Source organism: Cnephaeus nilssonii, assembly GCF_951640355.1.
Source record: "Cnephaeus nilssonii genome assembly, chromosome: 14".
NCBI classification, from domain to species: domain Eukaryota; kingdom Metazoa; phylum Chordata; class Mammalia; order Chiroptera; family Vespertilionidae; genus Cnephaeus; species Cnephaeus nilssonii.
The window spans coordinates 29,921,768-29,943,240 of NC_137085.1; the positions used below are offsets into that span (position 1 = coordinate 29,921,768).

The following is a 21,473-nucleotide window of genomic DNA, read 5'->3' on the forward strand; positions in this document are numbered from 1 at the left end:
GAATACATGTGTGTGTGTCTATGAATGTGTATGTGTGTGAGTATATATTGTGTATGTGGGTATATGGGGTGTCTGTGAGTCAGAATGTGTGTACTGCTGTCTCTGCTGCAGTTGCTGGGGTGGGGAAGATGCCAGAGAAGCTGATGATGAAAGTCAGTGTCCTCCCCTGGGACTGGGCAATGTAGACCTGTCCCATGTAAAGAAAAATGAAAGCACAGTTAGCCTAAGACTGCTCTGGTCTATGCCCCCACACCCCCCATATCCCAGGGCCAGGGTGTATACTTTCCAGTCTTCCATGCTGCCACCTCACAGCCCATTCCCTGGGAGGTGGAGCTGGAAGAGGGGAGAGGTAATCAGAGAATAAGGCTGCTAGCTTAGGAAGGGTAGCAGCTCTCCCTGTACTACACCCAGGGGCTGCCAGCTCCAATGTGCTAAGGTGAAGCGCTCCAACCCCCAACCTACCCCGACCTCCTCTGGTACAGGGACCCTTGTTAGATGATGAGAAAATGCCAAGGGAGCAAGGACAGAGACAGCATCTTCAGGGCCCACAAGGCCCATACCAGCCCCCAACTGTACCCATTTCTGCTACCAAGGTCAGATCCTTACACCCTGTCATCTGGGCCCAGAGCCAACCCTCCTACTACTATCACCACCAACCTGGGTTTCTTGACTCACTCTTCGAGAACATGGGTACTTCCTCTTTTCCAAGTAGGGCCCCACCAAGGCTCATTTAGACTGCTACCTTTGCTGCTGATTTGCTGTGTGACTATAGCCCACTGCTGAACCCCTCTGGCCCTGAGGAACCAGGGAAAAACTCCCTCCCCACAGGACATACCTAGTTCCCTGGCAGGCAAGGACTTCCAACTGAGGCAGTGTACAAGTGGCGGAGAGAGGTAGGAAGCTGGCAGCCAGCACCTCTGGGTCTAGGAAGTGTGTGGTTCCTTCCTCCCCTGTCTGGGAGGATGGAGGGGAGGAATTGAGGCCTTAGCTTGCCCCCTGCCACTCTTCCCCCTTGTAGATACTGCCTTAACACTCCCTCACCCCTCAGCTCTGGCTGCCACCCAGCCAGGTTTCTCCGTGCTCACTAATTTATTTCCAGGAAGGTGTGTGGAAGACATGAGCCGTGTATAATATTTTTTTTAACATTTCCATCGCAGTATTGACCATCATCCTTGATTGTGTATCGTGTAACACAAATAATGATATTAAAGGCATCAAACAAGCCAGCCTCAGCTCCCTACCTGGGGTGTGGGCAAGGGGCAGGTGGGCTGGAAAGGGGAGAGAACGGATCCTCTGAATGCACATTTCACTCTACCTCCACTCGTGGGTTCCCAGGCCAAGCCTGCCACTGACCTGCTGCATCACCCTGGTGAGTCACTTGACCCCTGGGAACCTCCACTTCTCTTCATCAAAGTGAGAAGGTTGGCCTAGAAGATCTCCAGGGGCCCTCTGAACTCTTGGAAACTGGGTTCTTTTGAGAGACTTGAGGGAGGAAAAGGCTGGAGTAGGAAGAGAATTGGACCTCCTCACTTCCTCAGGGCTGGGACTAAGCCAGGTGATATCATAATGGGCAGTGCCCATCCTGGAGGAGGTAGCAGGGTGGGGTAGGAGCAGGAAAGCTGTGAGAGAGGGAAGTTGAGAGTCCTCCATAGAAGGGGGAAATCACAGCAGCTAAGGGCACCTGCTGGGCTGGAGGTGTGGGCTATCTGGGAGGGGGGGGATCACTGATGGTTTGCAAGAGCCCTGGGTAGGTAGAGCCCACCTGGGCATTCCCTAGACCCCACTATGTTCCTCTTCTCCCGAAAGACCAAGACCCCCATCAGCACCTACACTGACTCCTACAGGGCTCCTACCTCCATCAAGAAGGTCTATAACGACCCACCTCTGTGGGCCTGGGAACCCAACAAGTTTGTGACCCGGGTAAGTAGAGGTTGGGGTGGGGGGCAGGGGTAGGCTAATGTGTATGGCCATGCATGTCTGGATGACTGGCAGTGTGTGGTTATAGTTATGTTTGTAATTATTTGTAGCGTTGCATGTGTGTTTTTTATTCTTTTGCCTAGGTGTGGAATTTATAATGATATATAAAATAATGCAAGAGCCTGCTTTCATGGTGCTCTGCTACACCAAGTTAGGAGATGTAAAGAGTTAGATAAGTCAAGAAATAAACAAGACTTTTATGCTATAAAGGAAGTAAACAGGGTAGTGGAAATGGAAAGTAACCAGAGAGAGTTACTCAAATAGAGGTCATAGAATACCTTGATGAGAGCCAGGTGAAGAGCTGAAAGAATAGGGTTCCAGGCAGCATGATCAGAACGTGCAAAGGTCCTGAGACTGCCTTGAGGGATATGCCAGAAAATGTCAAATAGTCATGTTTTTGTGCATGCATATCAGTCTCCTTGTATCTGTCTGTGCCACTTGCACAAAATGGAGAGATCTGTGAGTCTAATTGTGACTGTCTAAGGGAATTTATCTGTATGCACCCTCCAACAAACTTCGTTGGGGATCTACATGTGCCAGGCTGTCTTTCAGGAGCTCTCCACAAACAAGTGAATAAAGTAGGGTTGTGCTGTGTGGAACATGCCCCAGCAAAGACATGGGCACTGGTCCAAGAGCCGGAAAGAGGAGAGCATTCCTGGGACTTTAGGGCAGGTCTACTAAGAGATTCAGGGGGAGGAGGTTTCCATAGGGCAGCCTGGGGGCAGGGGCCCACCAGGGACTGAGAACTACTAGTGCAGAGGGAGAGGCTAGCCCTATGGTAAGAGAGGAGCCTGCAGACATGAAGGGCCTCCGGCTGTGTTAAGAAATAAGGACATAATGCTCCGGCTTTTTAAATCTGTGAGTGTCATGATTAGATTGTGAGTTATGCCACTCTGGCTACAGTGGCAGGAGATTGAAGGGGTTTGGGCTGAGGGCAGGAAGCAGAGTGAGATGGCAGAGGATGTATGTGGAAGATAAGGATAGACTGTGGCAGAGAAAAGGGGAATTTGTTGCTTAATGCAGAAAATGGGGATAACTCAGAGGCACAAAGAAAAAAGGCCTATAATCTCACTACCCCAAATAACCACTGTTAATTTTTTATTATATGCCCATTTAGGAAGCAAATATGTTTTATGAAAATTGTATCATATTGTATACTAATATTTTGAATTTGCTTTTTTGTATAGCCATATAGCAGGTCATTTTCCTTGTGAAACATAATTTTAATGACTCTATACTATTTTATTTTATGAATGTACCAAGAAGTCATATGTTATTGAAAGTTTAGATTATTTATAAAATTTTGCTAATATTATTCTGTATATATCTATCTTTTTATGCATCAACTGTTCCCTAAAGATAAATTCCTAGACATGAAATTGTTAGGAGAAAGGACATGCACATTTAAAAAACGTTTGATATACACTTCAAATTTCTGTAATAAGGTTTGTAATAATTTACATGCTGACCAGCAAAATATGAGCATGCCTGCCTGCTTTTCCACACTCAATAGAAAAAAATTTTAAGAAATAGATCAACATGTCTTGGTCACCATCAGTATATAAAGACGAGGGGAGAGATTAGGATGATTCCTGGATTGGGGGCTCAGCAACTAGAGGAATGGATAGTGCTACAAATTGAGATTTGGAATCATAGAGATTTGGAATGGATTTGGGGGCAAAAATATTCAAGGACTTTCAGGAAAATATGTCTGGTGGATAGTTGGATATACTTTGCTCTGAAGCAAAGGAAAGAGGTTTGGGCTACAGATAAATATTTTTAAATCATCAATATATCAGTAGTAGCTGAAGTCATAGGAGTGAATAGGATTGTGAAGGAGGAATAAGAAAATGACCAATCCCAGAACTGTGGAGAATATCAATATTTAAAGGGTAGATAAAGGAAGAAGAGCCATAAAAGGAGACAGTGATAGGAAGAAAGTCAAAGAGAAGCCAACCAAGATAGCATTGTTAGACAAAGGTCAGTATCAAATGTCGACACAGAGAGGAATCTCTTGGATGTAGTAACCCTTAGTAACCTGGCCAGACGGCTTCAGTGAGTAGCAGTGGGATTAAGAATGGAAGCCTGCCGGCGAGGCTCAGTGGTTGAGTGCCTCAGTTCCACTCCCGGTCAGGGCACATGCTTGGGTTGTGGGCTCGATCCGATCAATGATTATCTCTCATCATTGATGTTTCTCTCTCCCTTCCTCTCTGAAATCAACAAAAATATATTTTTTAAAAAGGAATGAAGGAAAGGCTTTTGCTTCTGGCAGTACGGTGATCTAGAAAGCTCTGAAAACCCTCCTGCTTCAAAACAGCTAGGTCCTGCATAAACATTTTTATTTTGTTTTGTACTCTCGTGGAGGTGAGTGGTAAGTATACTTAGAAGACAGGATCGTCCTGAAGACAAATGTCAGCACTACAAGCAGGAGTTTAAGTCTTTAGCTAATTAAAAGATGGAGGAACTAAACCTGTAAATTCCAAACTGAACCAGAAAGTTCAGTGATCTCTAGCTCCCTGCCCCCAACACACACACACACACACACACACACACAGGATTAATGTATGTATCTCTTCTATGGTGAAAAATATTCTCAATGTATGTTTCCAGGTATCCTTTAGAATAAGGCCAATCAAATCTGAGCTCAAGAGATATAAGGAAACAAACCACCATGTGACAGTCAGCAGAAACAACCGACTGAAACCTCCAAGGACTTCAGATATTGAAATTAATAGTTAATGAATACAAAATAATTATGAATTTGTAAAATAAAATGTGATATTATTAAAATGAGCAAACAACAGGAGATTGTATTTTTAAAATATCAGACAAATGTAAGAAAAGAACTGAATAGGAATTTTAGAAATGAAAACCATATGTGTTAAAACCAAATATTCATATTGGGATACTGGATGAGTTAAAGAACAGATTAGACACAGCTTAAAAGCCTCACTGGAATGAAAGATAGAAATTTTCCAGAATGCAGCACAGAAAGACAAAGAGATAGGATATATGAAAGAAACATTAAGCAGTATGAAAGATAGGAGAAAATTCACACACATCTACTTGGTGTCCTAAAAAAAAGAGAGAGAAAAAAAAGCAGAAAGAATAAGCATTATCTGAAGAGGGAAAAGCTCTGAATTTTCCAGAACTAATGAAAGAAATGAATCCACAGCCACAGAATAAATAGAAGGAATTCCACATTTAGATGCCTCACAGTGAAACTGCACAACACCCAGACTTGGGTGACATTGCAAATCTGTGGGGGAAGATAGATACTTAATGGGACCATTGGTTATCCATATAGACAAAAATAAAATTGATCCCTAAATCACACCAAACCCCCAAAGCAATGCCTCACAGATTAAAGGCTTAAGGAAAATAAACTGTGGCTTATATTAGAGGAAAATATATGACATTATCTCCATTATCTTAGAGTGTGGATGGATTTCTTAAACAAATCACAAAAGCACTACATAACAGGTTAATAAATTCAATTATGTTAATATTAAGAACTGTTGATCATCAAAAAATACCACAGAGAAAAATGAAGATACAACAAGCCAAAAACTGAGAGGAGATATTTGCAACATGTGACTGACAAGGAATTAGTATAAAGTATATATAAAGAATCACAGTTTTCTGAGTTAAAATTAAACACAGGCAGTGTACAATCTGAAGAAAGAGGACAGGAGCTTCCAACTCTGTCCTTCAGAACCACCAAGTCAAAAAAAGGACAGAAAGGAAAACATCAGAAAACCACTCTGTCTGAAGTCAAGTGCCTGGCTCTAAGCCCTAGTCTTAGATGAAAAGAAAGAAGCAAAGGGCAATTCAAATAAGAGAACCATTCAGAGGGGACCAAGGCTGGTGTGGGAATCCTCAGGCACAGGTGGTGGTTTTGAAATCTGGGACTTTTTCTGATTTATTTTTCTTACTTTTGCGGGGAGAGAATATTCATGTGTTGTCCTGTTTGGTTTTTTTGTTTTGTTTTGTTTTGGGGTTTCTTGGTAGAATTTAATTATTTTATACACACATTCACCAAATACCTTGGCATTTCAAACAAAGAATTTTCCGTAGCTTTTTAGTTTGCCTTTTGTTATTTCTAATATATTTTGTCCCTGATACTCCTCGTGCATGGCCAAAACTGTTTGGTTTATTAAAATGTAGCAACTTTTCAAAATAAATAAAATTTTTAAAAGGGAGGCGGTTGGGAGACCCACCTGGGCTGACCTTCTCAATAGTGGCTGGATCTAAGTCCAATGGGACTCCAAAGCTGGAGTTTCTGTGCACTTAGCCATTTCCTCCCTCTCCCCTTGCACAGGGCCTGCCTAAGACTTTTCAGCGCAATGTGGATCAGGAAGCCCTAGAGAAGATGGTTAAATGTGCTGTGCGGGACTACACCTATAAGAGTTCCATACCAGGCCACCCCTACTTGCCTGAGAAATACTGGCTCTCTCGAGAGGAAGGTAGGGCCTCACCCCTTGCCCAACTCTGACCCTATTTAGTGACCCCAACAATGACACTCCATCTGAACCCAACTTAGATCCTGACCTCTACCCCAATCATGTATCAGTCCTATCTCCCCCATGACCGGGGCTTCTTCTCTAACTACCCCCACTCCAGCTTGACTCCCAAACCACTTGACCTGACATTAACCTTGGAGGAGATTCAGCCCTGTCTTTTGGGAGCTCCTTGTCTATGCCAAAGAACTGGAACAGGCCTAGGTCCTATCCCCAGAGAGACAGAGGAAGTATTAACCTCCTCCAAACAAATCCAAGTGCCATCTCCTCCCAACTTCTTAGTGACCCTTTTTCATCAAGCTCCCCATCTCTCCTGCATCCCTCTGCCTTACCACACCTTTCCCTTCCACCTGGAAGTCTTTTCCAATCTCTTCCTGCCTAAAAAGTCTCTCTTTCTTCTCCCCTTCACAACCAAGACTTTCAGAAACAGTCTATACTCACTGTTTCTATCTACTTCCTCACTCCTTCTTACACCTTATGAGAAATTACCTTTCTCATTTGATGTTAATGATCTGTTGCTCTGTACATTCCAAAAGAGCAGAGAGTCATGTCTTAATCACAGCTGTGCCCCCTCCACATAAAAAAAAAAAAAAAATAGCACCAAGCTGAAACCGGTTTGGCTCAGTGGATAGAGTGTCGGCCTGCAGACTCAAAGGTCCCAGGTTCGATTCCGGTTGAGGGCATGTACCTTGGTTGCGGGCACATCCCCTGTGGGGGGTGTGCAGGAGGCGGCTGATCAATGCTTCTCTCTCATCGATGTTTCTAGCTCTCTATCCCTCTCCCTTCCTCTCTGTAAAAAATCTGTGAAATACATTTTTTTTAAATAGCACCAAGCTTCATAAGTATTTATTGAATGAATTGATGACAAATCTTCATTCAGTTGAAACTGGGCCCAGGTCTGCATCTTCTACACTCAAACATTAAAACTGCTCTTGTGTGGTTCTAACTACCACATCCAAGATACTCTTCAATCTTTACCTTATGAGACCCACCTTAGCATTTCACTCTCTGACCACTCTCTACTTCTTGAAACTCCTTCCTTACCCAGCTTCTCTCATGCCTCAACTTCCTGGGTATTTTGTCAACTAGCTCTGGAAAAAATTGGGTCCCTCCGAGTGCTAATCTGAGCCCTCTTCTCTCCTTATTCCCCTTCTAAGACCCTTTCAACATCTTTACTGCCAACTCCAAGTCTTTATTTCTAGCCTCAACCTCTCATCAGAATTCCACTCTCCATCTGACTATGGTCATCTTTACAGGAATGTCCCAAACTCAATATGTCCAACCCACCAACCCAGAACTCCAAATCCCAATACCATGCCGCATACACACACTTGCCCTTTCTCTAGGGCTCCTACACCTCCTTTCCTGATGTCTCTCGTATGTGTTCTTTCAGACTGTTAGGAGAGTGGATCACAGAGGGCCTTGTTGGACAAACTTAGGTGATTAGGTGAATAGGGCTTTGAAAGGTTTTAAGTAGGGAAGTGTCTTGGTCAGAATTACAACTGTAAAAAAAGTGCCAGAGCTTTTGTGTAGAGATTGGATTGTGGGATTTCAAAAATGAGGTAGGGAGACCAGTAGGCTAATAAAATAATAGTTTTCTAAGTTCCAAGTATTTATATATATTAATTCATTTCAATATCAGAACAACCCTATAAAGTAGACAGTACTATTACCCCATTTTAAAATTGAGTAAACAGATACAGTGAAATTAACTCAGTCAAATTAACACACAGCTAATATCTGGCAGAGCTGAAATCTGAAGACAAGCAGCCTGTCTGCAGAGTTCATTCTATTGATCACAACATTGTATAGTCTCTGGGTTAAGGCACTGCAGAGACACAGAGAGATCATGGGAGACTGGAAGAGGGGATAGATTCAAATCGTTTTAAGGAAGCAGAATAAGCAAACTTGGGAAACTAAATGTGGAAGATGAGAGGGAGCAATTGGAGAGAGGCCCAGTTTCCAGATTGGCTCATTCAGAAAGGGTTGTGCCAAGATAAAAAGCAATCAGCTCAAAGCACCCAGACCCACGTAGAAGCAAGCTTGAGGTAGAAAATGGGCTGCAGCCCTAGCTGGTTTGGCTCAGTGGACAGAAATTGGCCCGTGGACTAAAGTGTCCCGGGTTTGATTCCCGTCAAGGGTCAAGGGCATGTACATGGGTTGCAGGCTCAACCCAGGTTGGAGCACATGCAGGAGGCAACCAATTGATGTGTTTCTCTCACCACAATGATGGTTCCTGTCTCTGTGTCTCTCCCCCTCCCTTCCATTCTCTCTTTTTTTAAAAAAATCAATGGAAAAATATCCTTAGATGATTAACAAAAAAAAGAAAGAAAGAAAAATAAAGAAAATGGGATGTATCTCAGTGTCTAAAACAATTATGGGGCCAGGCTGGGCTTTGCCTGGCCTGAGGGAAATCAGGGAGAATCCAGTTTTGTGCTGGGGATCAAAGGAGAAACATTTAGGAAGTCTGGGATCCTGGGGCAGAATAAGGAGTAACACTGTCTTACGTCTCCACCCTTATAATCCAGCAGACAAATGCAACCCCAACTATTTGTGTAGTGACTGGGGTAACTCCTGGAGAATGGGGCCTTACTGCTGCACTGGCTGGAACAAGTGTACCACATGCCTTCCCCGGCTGCCTAAGGTATCTACTGGGCTCAGCACACACGGTGTCTGGGCACACGCACCTCCGCCTCCCAAACCGCAGTGACATGTTTCACATTGATTACTCATCCCTTTCCCATCAGCACTGCTCCAGGTCTCCCTCCCGTCCATGAAATTGTGAAACTAGGGTTTGTATTTTCCAGGAGACAAAGGAACCCAGGAATGGAGCTGTGCTAGGTCCCTGGGTCCCAGTCTCGGCACTAGGTTCACTGGGTCCCAATTTCTGCCTGGGTTCTATGGGGATAGGCTAGTGTGCCCTCCTGGACACTCTATACTCCGGAAGCTTGCTGCTTGGCTCCTCCCACACGTCTGGCCAAGGAGGCAGCGTTAGGCTGTCTACCGGCTCTACTCTGCCCTCCTTTGTGAGGTCAGCAATGACAAAAGGAGGGAAAATGAGGCCCCTCAGAGGCAATGCAGATAAACATAGGGGAGCGACCCCAGGAGAGGAGGAGGAGTCAAGGGCAGCCCCGGGTCTGAGGGAGTGTGGGCGACTCTGAGGCCTCTGAGGCTCTCGCTGTAGGCTGATGGCTGACCTTGGGTTGACTGAACCCTTTTGAATCAGAACTTCCTCGAGAAGCAGAACTTTTCACAAATCCCCAGGGGATTCTCATGGGCAGGCAATATTGAAAACACCCTGTTAGAGAGACGCAGAGACATAGCTAGACAGCGTCAGCTAGACAAAAAGGGGTAAAATCAAAGGCAAACGCTGAGGTAGGGTTGTCAGACGCTCAGGTGCCTACCCGGTCCAACTAGTTTCATTCCTTCCTCCCTCTCCTTCCCAGGTAGCGGAGTAAATGCGAAGCCCGGTGACAACTCCCAACAGGGCGGGGCAGAGAGGGGAGCGACTGGAGGGCGGGATTAGGCGGGGCCTGGGACTGGCCCGGGGTGCTGGGAGGGAGGACCCCAAAAGGGGGTCCTTCCAGGTCAGAGCTTGAGTGTGTGCCATTTCCAGGAAGCCGGGATGGAGACAGCAGTTCGAGGAATGCCCTTGGAGTACCCTCCTAAGCCGGAGCGACTCAATGCCTATGGTAACGGGGGGGGGGGGGGGGGGGGGGGGGGAGGGGAGAGGAGGGGGGACGGGTATCAGGAGGCCATAAAGAGTGGGATGGGGACCTGTGGGACGAGGTGGGGGCCGAAGGCCCTGGAGAGGGTGTAACCCTGTCTCTGTCCCTATTTTTGTCTCTCTCTATCTCTGACCCTGTCTCTTCCCATTCTTGTGACTCTCTGTCTGGGTCTCCCGGGCTGGGGACCTGCGGACCCAGAGCGCGAGGTGGTGGTGAACATGCTGAACTCGCTGTCACGGTACCAGACGCTGCCGCAGATCACGCCCCGGTGCGGGTGCGTGGACCCGCTGCCGGGCCGCCTGCCTTTCCAGGGCTATGAAAGCCCTTGCTCGGGCCGCCACTACTGCCTGCGCGGGATCGACTACTGCGTCACCGGGGCACCGTGCACCGAACGCCGCCTGCAGCCTTTGTGCCCCACGCAGCCCACTGTAAGGTTCGCAGGGCCCCGCCCAGTTCAGCCGGGCCCCGCCCCCACGCCAGCCGGTCCCGAGTCCAGCCCTCCCCCCGCGGCCAGCGCTCCGTCCCGAGCCCTTCCAGCCTCCGCCTCTGCGCCAGGCCCCGCCCCCTCCAGCCCGCTCCGCCGCCCAGCTAGACCCCGCCCAGGCCCGCCCTCGGGGCCCTAGGCTGGAACAGACCGCCGAAGCGGCAGAACCTGCGCGAAGATTCCCCCGAGGTTCCGATCCTGTCCCTCCGGAACTGTGACCGAGGTCACCCTAGCTCCTGTATCTGTTCTGGAGGGTTCTGTTAAGAACACCCCCGCACACCAGTCGCATCCCCTTCCCATGCCCGCCAGCCCCACGCCCTACCTGGACACCCGATCCTGGGGACGTGTTCTCAGAAGTGTCCTCTATTCCTGGGCCTCGGGTCATCGTCAGTAATGGGCAGGGTTATTGCTGAGTGCTCAATGGGCGCGGAAATGGTGACCGGGCGACCGGAGGACCCTGGCCGCCTCGGAGCCCTGCGCCGCCTCCGGAGGTAGACAACCTTGTATGTCACTGCAGAGTAAACTGAGGCCCGAGCGCTCAGCCGCAGCCCAGACTGTAGTGCAGTCTCCTCTCCGCACCGGGCGGCAGACAGGGCGGGCTGAACCTGGGAGAACGCCAGTGTCCCCATCCGTCTCAAGAGCTGTGCAGGGGGTGCTCTGAACCCTGTCCCTAAGCCCCTGGGGATCCCCTCCGCCCCTCCCTTGACAGAGAGACTGATTCCTTGAGTGAGACTGGGTCCTATCCCTTACAAGGGAATGGGGGGAGAGAGAAAGTTCCTGAGGCTCAGAAACACCACTCCCTGGATCGATAGTGTGGAACAATTGCCGTCCCATGGCGAGGACCCGGGGACTCCCAGGCCCGACCCTCGCTAGAGTCCAGGTGCTTCCCTCCACGGCGCAACGAGGCTGCAGAAACGAGGCCGTACAGGGAGGGGACTTTCGGGTGGCTTCCCAGAGGCGATGCTCCGACGGTGTCTTGAAGGGCCAGGAGACCTGAGGGGAGGATCTCCGAGCCGTAGGACTGACACCTGAGGCGTCGACCAGAGTCCCGGTCTGGGCTTGGGGGTTAGGGGAAAATCAAAAGGCCCAACCTCTCCCTGCCGGCCGCTTCCTCCTCCAGGAGTGTGTCGCCCTGCGAGCACCGGCCCGGGATGCACTGTGCTGTAATAGCTCCCCTGCGGCCGTACTACCCTTGTCCCAACCTTAGGTAAGTCTGGCGCGGTGGAGAACCCGGGGCGAGCGGGGGTTGGGGTGAGGGGGGGGGTTGGGGATGCATACTGTCCGCTGCGATGCACTGACTGAAAGATGCCACCAGGAGGCGCTAGTGCCATGGGGAAGTCAGAACTAGCAAGGAGATGGAGGACTCCATGAAGGCGGGGAGGCCAGCACCGAGGGGTTACAGATTGGCAGGGGAGCATAGAGTCAAGATTTCAGCGTATTAGGTTCAGGGATTGAAGTAGAGGGTAAAATGTCAATGTTAGGGACTGGGTATTGGAAATAAAAAATTTGACCATAGAACCTGAGGTCAGTGTTGGAGCCTAGGGTCAGGATTAGGGGCAAAATGTTGGGATAAGGTTAGCATTGAGAATTGGAATCAGACGGATAAGGGTCCGAAAGGGCTGGCCCATCTCTTCCCACAGGTGGGACACAAGTCACTTTAAGAAGACTGGTGGCTACCAGAGAAACAACTATGTTGTCCACCCTGAGTTTTTGTCCGAGAATTACCCTGGCTACCCCTACTGGTAGAGCGGGGACCAGGCCAAGGGGGCTGAGCAATAAATAAACTTTTCACCCCATAGGCTGCCTTTGACATTTCCACATATTCCCCTGCCTCCTGTGTCCTCATCCAGCAAGATCTGGCAATGAGGAACCAGTTACTCAGGCCTCTGCCAAGTCCCCTACACTAAGATGCAGTTTCTCAGAGCCAACCTGCCCTGAGCCCTCCCCACTCCCATCACCTCAGCACTTCCCTTAGGTGGCCCTGAGTGCCCTCCTGACACATAAAAGTAGCCCTAGATCCACCTGGTGTCCTCCTCCCCTCCACCCCAGAGTCCAAACAAATGGGTCCACCTAGTCATGCAGAAAGGGCCCTCCAGCTAACATTCCTCTAGTATCTCCTAAACTTAGATGCTTCTCACCCCAGAATCCTCCATTCTGCAGTCAGAGCCCTGTCCCAATATCCAAAGCTCTTGATCTCTACTCCGGGAGTCTCCATCACAGCCCCGCAAAAGCCTATGTTCATATACCTTACTGTCCTTTCCAACCCAAGTGAAGGGGCCCAAAACAATTTTGGAGGGTTTTTATGACCAAGGAAGTTCAAATTACAAAACAAAGCCCTGCTTTTATGTCCCTCGAGGAGCAAGGAGTGGGGTGTTCTGGAATCTCTGGGATCTTCAGTATTTTTGCACCCCATTCCACCCTGGGGCAGGGGTATAGCGGGACACACTCACTTCCCCGTAGTACAGCCATTTCCAACGCCTGTCACTAGGGAGTGGGGGGTGCGGGGACGCTGCAAAATACTCCGGGGGAAGCCAGTCTTCTAGGTCCCTGACCTCCATGCTGTAGGTCTGGACTGGTGGGAACCGACAACTTGGGCCTCCCTGCTGGTGAAACCAAGGTCCCTCCGTGGAGTCCTTGATTGGATCCGCCCTATATCGGGCCGCTGAGATTTTCCAGGAATTCCACTACCCTTTTCCCATATATGAAACTTTTTTTTCCCCCCATATGGGAGAGCTAGTAAGAGCGTTATACCGAGACCACTTCCACTTGCCCAAATCTGGAGGGGAACGAATCCCTCATACACATCCCAAATTTAGCTTGGAGGTGCAAGAAGCCTTACATTCTACAGCTGCTCCTTCCTCCAAACCTACATTTCCCTGCAGACCTGGAGCAGACCCTCCCCCTCCCCCCCCCACTTCCCCCCTCCCCCCCCCCCCCCCCCGCAAGCGGGTAAGCAACGCCCCAGTGGGGCGGGCCTGCAGGCGAGGGCGGAGCCGGGAGGCACTGGGCTTGCTGCTGGCCTGAGATGCCGGGAGCTGAGCCCAGAGGAGTAGGAGGAAGGTAGGGGCTAAGGAGCGGGGCCTCAAGTCCGCGTGACAATGTGGGAGGAGGGGTCCGGCGTCTGGGGCGGGGCTGGACTCCGAGGCCCTGGGCGAGACCAAGAGACCTGGGCGTGGCCAGACGGCCAGAGGGCGGGGCCTCAGCTGTCCCCTAACTGGGCGGCGCTCCGCTTTGCGCGGTGGCAGCTCAACTCTGGCTAGCGTGGAGATCTGCAGGAGCCTACCTTCACCCCCACTTTTGGGGTCACTGCCGTGAGTGAGCCCAGGGGGAGGGCCTTGGGGAGGGCGGGTTCTGAGGAAGCACACTTAACTTTTGCTCCTATTGCTGAGTGAGTGAGGAGAGTCTGGACACCTGAGTCGCCTTGGTTTCCAGTGGGAGACAGGCCCCTTGACCTCAGTCTGTCCCTTTGGACTTTGCAGCTGTTGGGCGGGTCACTGAGGGTGGGGGTGGAGCATTCCAGGCTGTAGGCCCAGTCACTCGATCTCCCCGATCCCTCCGCTGAGCAGGGAAATGGGCCGGATCGAGTTGCCTTTGACATTTCCACATATTCCCCTGGGAAGTGTGTTCGAGAGAAACGAATCCACTTGGAGTGGCCTCCCCTCAAATGGGCCTGTCGGGTGGTCCTCCTCATACCCGACTAGGGGCTGGCAGCCAAGACTGAGGTTGACCCTAGCCAAGTGGGGAGAAGTCTTGGCTAGGGACAAACCCACCTGCCGACATTAGCCTGTGGTTGGTCTGACGGTGGAGGCAGCAGATTACAGGAGTCTGTATCGCCACCGGTAACACTGGAATCACTGTTCTTCCCCCATAGCCCCGGTACCAGATGCTATTAAAATTGCCCCTTTCCCACCCTCAAGAATCCTTCCTGGAGCAAGCAGCAGCAGCAGCCCTTGGAAAAACAGGCCTCACCGTGCCCACACCCACTTGATAGAAGCCTGTCCCAGCCTCTTGACCACAAAGCTCCTTTCCTCTGCTGCCTTCAGCCTGTCAGACCATTATGTCCTGTCTCCTAAAACTGAGGCTGTGGAGGATTAAGTTGACTTTTTGGATTGAGGCAACCTACTTGGGTGACTTCAGACAAGTTCCTTTTTTTCTGATTTGGCCACTCTTTCCTCATATGTACAGTGGGCACTGTAGCTATGCCTCTTTTTTGGCATTCCTGTTAGGGTGGGTGCTCTGCTGGCATTTGGGAGACCAGCACAGGGCCCGCATGGAGTGGGTGCTCAGGCCTGTAGGCTCCTGTCCTTCATCAGAGGACCTCCAAATCCTAGGAAATTACGCTTCTCAGAAATTAAGTGTTGGAAAAGGCTTCTAAGGTCACTTTGGTGGCCTCGCCATGCCTCCAGAGGTCATGAAATGGTCTGATTTAATATGAAAGTTTTGAGAATGAGGGGGCCCTATCCAGCTGTGGACCTTTCCCATTTATTTCCTTAGTGCCCAGAATGGGGCCATGAATGAATGAATGAATGAATGAATGAATATAAATATATAGCAGCTCTGGCCTGGGCCACCTAAGACCTTCTTTGGGTTTTGTTTAGCTTGAGGTCATCAGCAAAAGGTTACTGCCTGCATTTCTCAGGAGAACTTCTCTAATTTGTACCTACAGGAAAGGGAATCCATACTGGGGTGGAGGGTTTGAAAGCTAAGTTAGGGGGGGCTGAGAGGAAGGGAATAAGAGGCTCTTCCAGACCAGCCAGAACCAACTAGCTTAGGGCATTGGGGGGCAGAGAGCACAGAGAATGAGGCCCTGAGACAGCACATTGGGGAGGGGCTGTATATTGAAATCTGGGATCAAAGTTCTGATCTGTACCTGGCAGTCTCTTCAAGAGAGTGGTGGGGGTGGTAAAGGTCCTGAACAGTTCTGACATCTCCGGGGGGACTTAGAAACAGACACTGGCATCTGGGAGGAGACTAATTACTGTTTGCCAGTCTCCCTCTCTCGTTTCCCCTCGCTGGTGCAGCTGGCTGGCTGGCTGGCAGTGTGTATGTCTGTGTATGCACCTGGCTAGGGCTATTTCTTTGTTGGACTTTGTCCTGAGGGCTAAATTAGGAAGAGTCAGTGGCCCTAAGCAGCAGATTGCAACACACACCTCCCCCCAAGTCTACATTTCCCAGTCATATCTGGGCATTTAGCATACAGTGTGTGAGAGTATATGTGTGTAGTTGGGGAGGGGGGTGGGCATCTGATCCCTGGAGAGCTGGTAGGTTGGGGAGAGATGTTGGCCCACGGTGGATCTGTGAAATCTCCTAAAGCAGGTGGCCTGAGGGATTTAGGTTGGAGGAAAAATGAGCTTGGTAGTCATAAGACAGGCCTGGCTGGACATGGAATCAAAAAGGCAGATGAGACCATATCATGCTTTGAACCTCAGTTGCAAAATTTGTGCTTCTGAACTTCATCCCAGGGTTCATGAGAAGCTCTGTAAACTAGGAGGAGATGTGGTCGAATAAGTTGGGGTTTTTTTTAATCTTCACCCAATGACATGCTTCTATTGATTTTGGAGAGAGAGAGGAGGGCAGAGGGGGAGAGAGAGTGAGAAACATCAATGTGAGAATGAAACATCAATCGGTTGCCTCCTGGATGTGCCCTGAATCCACCTTGACTGGGATTCCAACCCACGACCTTCTTGTGCACTGGACGACACCCCAACCAACTGAACCACACCTTTGGAAGGATCGCTATGGTTGCTATAAGCAGAAGGCATTGGGGGAAAGAAATTAGGGCATGGAGGTCTATAGGGGAAGTATTGCAATAATACCAGGTACAGGGGAGAAGAGAGAACATCCAAAACTAGGGCAGGGGCATCGGGATAGTGGCTGAGTGGCAGAGACACAGCTAGGTGGCAGCTGGCCAAAGCTGTGGTGCTGGGAGCAGAGCAGGGAGGTGGGCAGGGAAATGGGTTGGTGAACAATGGCTGAAAGCAGAGTAGAATTTGAGGACAAAGACGGGAAGATCTGAGAAGCCAGCCACCAGGCTCCTGACCCCAGCCCTAATGTCTGAACCCAACCCTGCCTCCCTCCAAACCAAGCCCTGGGACAGAACTAATCTCCAGATTCAATCTGGCTTCTGATTAAATTCCATGCCTGAGCTGTTTCTTTCTTCTTGCTCTCCTCTTCCATTCTGGGGACAAGGAAACTCATCCTACTGCCCTATGATGCCTCCCCTCTCCCACCATGGCACATCTCTGGGGAACCATTCCTCTCCAGATCCCTCCCCTTCCCTTCAGCTTGAACTGCTCCCATGTGTGATCCCATGAAGTCTGATATTCTGTGATCTGGACTTCTCCCTGACCCTGTGTGGGTTTGTTTCTTCCCCACAAAGATGGGATGCATGCCATCTGCCCCTCCCCATTCAGAGTCCTGACTAATGTCGACAAACATTAGGGCCCTTGAGAAAGGGTAAGATACAAATTGTCCTCGTCTCACCTTTGCCATTTCTTAAACCCTTATGTCCCCGAATACACCTTTCCAAAGTGTACACCTCTTCTTTCTTGCTGCAGCAAATGGAAATACTATGGAATGAGAAGGTCCGTTCCGCCTCTCCCCCTTCCAGACTCTGGCAGGCCAGGTTCAGATGGGCTTTGTCAGGTGCCCACTGCCCGCTCCTTAACTGAGGGCTGATGCCCCAAAATCTGGAGGAGAGCCAGGCCTACCCCCGCCGACGCCCTGGGCGCCACACAGGCCTTAAGAGCCCCGAGGCTGCCTCAGCCACAGCCATGTACACCTTCCTGCCTGACAACTTCTCGCCTGTGAAGCCCAAAGCATCCAAAGAGGTGAAGCCGCTGCTGGGCTCGGCAGTGCTGGGGCTGCTGCTGGTGCTGGCCGCGGTGGTAGCCTGGTGCTACTACAGCGCCTCTCTGCGCAAGGCTGAACGTCTGCGCGTGGAGCAGCTGGACCTTAAACTCGGAGGTTTCTCCATCCGCAACCAGAAGGGCGAGCAGGTCTTCCGCCTGGCCTTCCGCTCGGGCGCATTGGACCTCGACTCCTGCAGCCGCGATGGCGCCCTGCTGGGCTGCTCTCGCACGGCGGATGGGCGCCCGCTACACTTCTTCATCCAGACGGTGCGACCCAAGGACACCGTCATGTGCTACCGCGTGCGCTGGGAGGAGGCGGAGCCGGGGCTCGCCGTGGAGCACGCCATGTTCCTGGGGGACGGGGAGGCGCACTGGTACGGCGGCGCCGAGATGAGGACCCAGCATTGGCCCATCCGGCTGGAAGGCCAGCAGGAGCCGCAGCCCTTCGTCACCAGCGACGTCTACTCCTCGGACGCAGCATTCGGAGGCATCCTCGAGCGCTACTGGCTTTCATCGCGCGCGGCCGCCATCAAGGTCAACGACTCGGTGCCCTTCCACCTGGGCTGGAACGGCACGGAGCGCTCGCTGCGGCTGCAGGCTCGCTACAGCAACACGCCCTACAAGCCGCCAGCCGGCCTTCCCGCGGCTCCCGAGCTCAGCTACCGGGTGTGCGTCGGCTCCGACATCACCTCCATCCACAAGTACATGGTCCGGCGCTATTTCAATAAGCCGTCGAGGGTGCCGGCGCCCGAGACCTTCCGGGACCCCATCTGGTCCACGTGGGTGCTGTACGGGCGTGCGGTGGACCAGGACAAGGTGCAGCGTTTTGCCCAGCAGATCCGCCAGCACCGCTTCAACAGCAGCCACCTGGAAATCGACGACATGTACACACCCGCCTACGGCGACTTCCACTTCGACGAGGCCAAGTTCCCCAACGCCAGTGACATGTTCCGCCGCCTGCGCGACGCCGGGTTTCAGGTCACGCTCTGGGTGCACCCATTTGTCAACTACAACTCGTCCTCCTTCGGCGAGGGCGTGGAGCGGGAGCTGTTCGTGCGCGAACCCACGGGCCGGCTGCCCGCGCTGGTGCGCTGGTGGAACGGCATCGGCGCCGTGCTGGACTTCACGCGCCCCGAGGCCCGCGACTGGTTCCAGGGGCACCTGCGGCGGTTGCGCTCGCACTACGAGGTCGCCTCCTTCAAGTTTGACGCGGGCGAAGTCAGCTACCTGCCGCGGGACTTCAGCACCTACAGGTCGCTGCCGGACCCCAACATTTGGAGCCGGCGCTACACGGAGATGGCGCTTCCCTTCTTCTCCCTGGCGGAGGTGCGCGTCGGCTACCAGTCGCAGAACATCTCGTGCTTCTTCCGCCTGGTGGACCGGGACTCCGTGTGGGGCTACGACCTGGGGCTGCGCTCGCTCATCCCGGCCGTGCTCACCGTCAGCATGCTGGGCTACCCGTTCATCCTGCCGGATATGGTGGGTGGCAACGTGGTGCCCGAGCGCACCGCGGGCGGCGGCAAGGTGCCGGACCGCGAGCTCTACGTGCGCTGGCTGGAGGTGGCCGCTTTCATGCCCGCTATGCAATTTTCGGTCCCTCCCTGGCAATACGACGCCGAGGTGGTGGCCATCGCGCACAAGTTCACCGCCCTGAGGGCCTCGCTCGTGGCCCCGCTGTTGCTGGAGCTGGCCGGTGAGGTCACGGACACGGGCGACCCCATTGTGCGCCCCCTCTGGTGGATCGCGCCGGGCGATGAGACGGCTCACCGCATCGACTCGCAGTTCCTCATCGGGGACACACTGCTGGTGGCACCAGTATTGGAGCCTGGCAAGCAAGAACGCGACGTCTATCTGCCCGCGGGCAAGTGGCGCAGCTATAAGGGTGAGCTTTTTGACAAGACCCCAGTGCTGCTCACCGATTATCCCGTCGACCTGGATGAGATAGCCTACTTCATCTGGGCATCCTGACCCAGCCCAGAACCCGGGACCCCACAGCTCTAATCTTTATGCAGGCCTTTTACCCTCCATCACAACCACCCCGGGCATCCCCAGGAAGTCCCCACCTCTGTTCCACCCACTACCTGGGTGCTAACATAAATATGCTCCACCCACTCCTGCAGGACCAGAGGAGGGGCACGGAAGCAACCTCCCTCTCCTGCGCACAATCCTAACAACCCGCTTCCCTCCACTCACCCTTGTCTACAGAAACCTCCACTCACCCTTGTCTACGGAAACCTTTCTCTGGGGTGGGGGTGTGTGAGCTCCGAGGGAAAAGGTCAGTTCCTGTTACACATGGTTGGATTTTAAAAGCACAAAGAAAAACCTCACTCTACATTCTGGCCTGAGTGGCCATCTTATCCTTCTGAAGTGGGGACTTGATCCTCTTTCAGGTCCCAAAATAGCCCCCTGCCACACTTAGAAAGGAGTTGGAAGCCAGGTCCTGAGTTCTCAGCCCTGGCCTGAACTGTGACTGACCTGGTCCCACTCCAGCTGCTGAGAAGAGATGGGGGTACTTGGCCAACTGGAAGACTTGATTCAGCACAACGCTATCATCATTGTCCCTTATTTGTGAAGAGACTCCTAACACTGCACTAACCCATCTGTGTGCACACATGCACTCAGCCTTGTGCACACATATGTGCTCAGCACAAAGACTTGCAAGACCATGCAGACTAGACTTGGTGCCTTACCCCAAGACCCTGTGTGCCTGTGTGTGTGTGTGTATGTATGAGAGAGAGGGCGAGAGAGAGAGAGAGACATCATGTGTCATCCCTGGATCTACAGAATGAACACAACACCCCTGAGACTAGGTAACCCCTGGAGGTAGGGGGCAGGGAGCTAATTTGAGGCTTTGATTGTTGAGTTGGCCTCTTCCCAGGCAATGTCCCTGGAACTCTGGTAGGAAATAAACAACCCCTTTAAGATTGCTCAGCTGCCTCACTCCCTGCACAGGTGGCAGGGGTGTGGCCTAAAAGGAAGCCATAGTCTTACTCTGGTGGCGGTGTGCTTCACTCAGCACACGCACCACACGTGCACATCTCTGCCTGCAAATACACATACAGGGTAAGGTATTTCATTTCAGCCATTTTTCCGTCCTAAGAAGATCAATCTCAGCCAGAGCATTTTTTTTTCCCCTGACTTTTCAGCTAAGTCTGGAGAAGTGGCTTGCCAGAGCCCGGAGGTGGGAAACAGGGCAGGGCTCAGCCTCCTTCTACAGCTTGGACAGCAGAACCAGTCCCTCAGCCCCTAGAGAATGCATCTCTTTGCCCAGCCCTCCATGCCTCTATTTTCTCAATGTGAAAAATGCCTAATACAATTTTAAGGGAACTCACAGATGCCTATCTCCCATGCTGGCTCTACCACTCTTCAACAAGCTGTGTGACCTTGAGCAAGCTGCTTAACCTCTCTGAGCCTCAGTTTCCTCATATGTAAAATGGTGATAATAATGCCTAACTCCCAGGTTGTTGTTGTGGGAATTATAAGCACAGACGTATGTAAAGTGCCTGGCACAAGTAGGTGCTCAATAAAAGGTAGCTATTATAATACTATTTCTTGTTTTCTTGTTTATAAATGACAAGGATTTTTCCAGGTCCCAGCTCCTGCAGGTGACATCCTCTTCCAAACTTCTGTACATAGCATCCATTGAGGTGAGTTTGTATTCCAAAGGACACTGTCTAGGAGAAAGGCAAGAGAAGAGATATGTGAAAGTAGGATGTTGGGAGACAGGATTCCGGAGTCCCCAGATGATGAGAAGTAAGTGGAATTAGCTTCCTTCTCCTTTTTGCCAAGAGCATGTATTAACCAGTACCCAGTGATGAGCCTCCCTGGACCCTGGTGCCCAGTCATGTGCTATGGAGTGATTGTAGACTCAGGCTGCATCCTGGAAAGTTCCCTAATTGGCTGGAGAGCATGA

General features: G+C 51.2%; 1 protein-coding gene across 1 annotated transcript; it reads left to right on the forward strand.

Annotated features, from left to right (window-relative positions):
- The first annotated feature begins 1,442 nt into the window (after positions 1-1,442).
- MYORG (myogenesis regulating glycosidase) lies at positions 1,443-21,084 on the forward strand. Its single transcript, XM_079789880.1, is given in 8 exon segments — positions 1,443-1,920; positions 6,299-6,443; positions 9,026-9,141; positions 10,114-10,189; positions 10,424-10,658; positions 11,830-11,916; positions 17,320-17,377; positions 17,381-21,084. Coding segments are annotated over 8 exon segments (3,000 nt in total). The 5' UTR covers positions 1,443-1,785; the 3' UTR covers positions 19,529-21,084.
- The last annotated feature ends 389 nt before the right edge of the window (positions 21,085-21,473 follow it).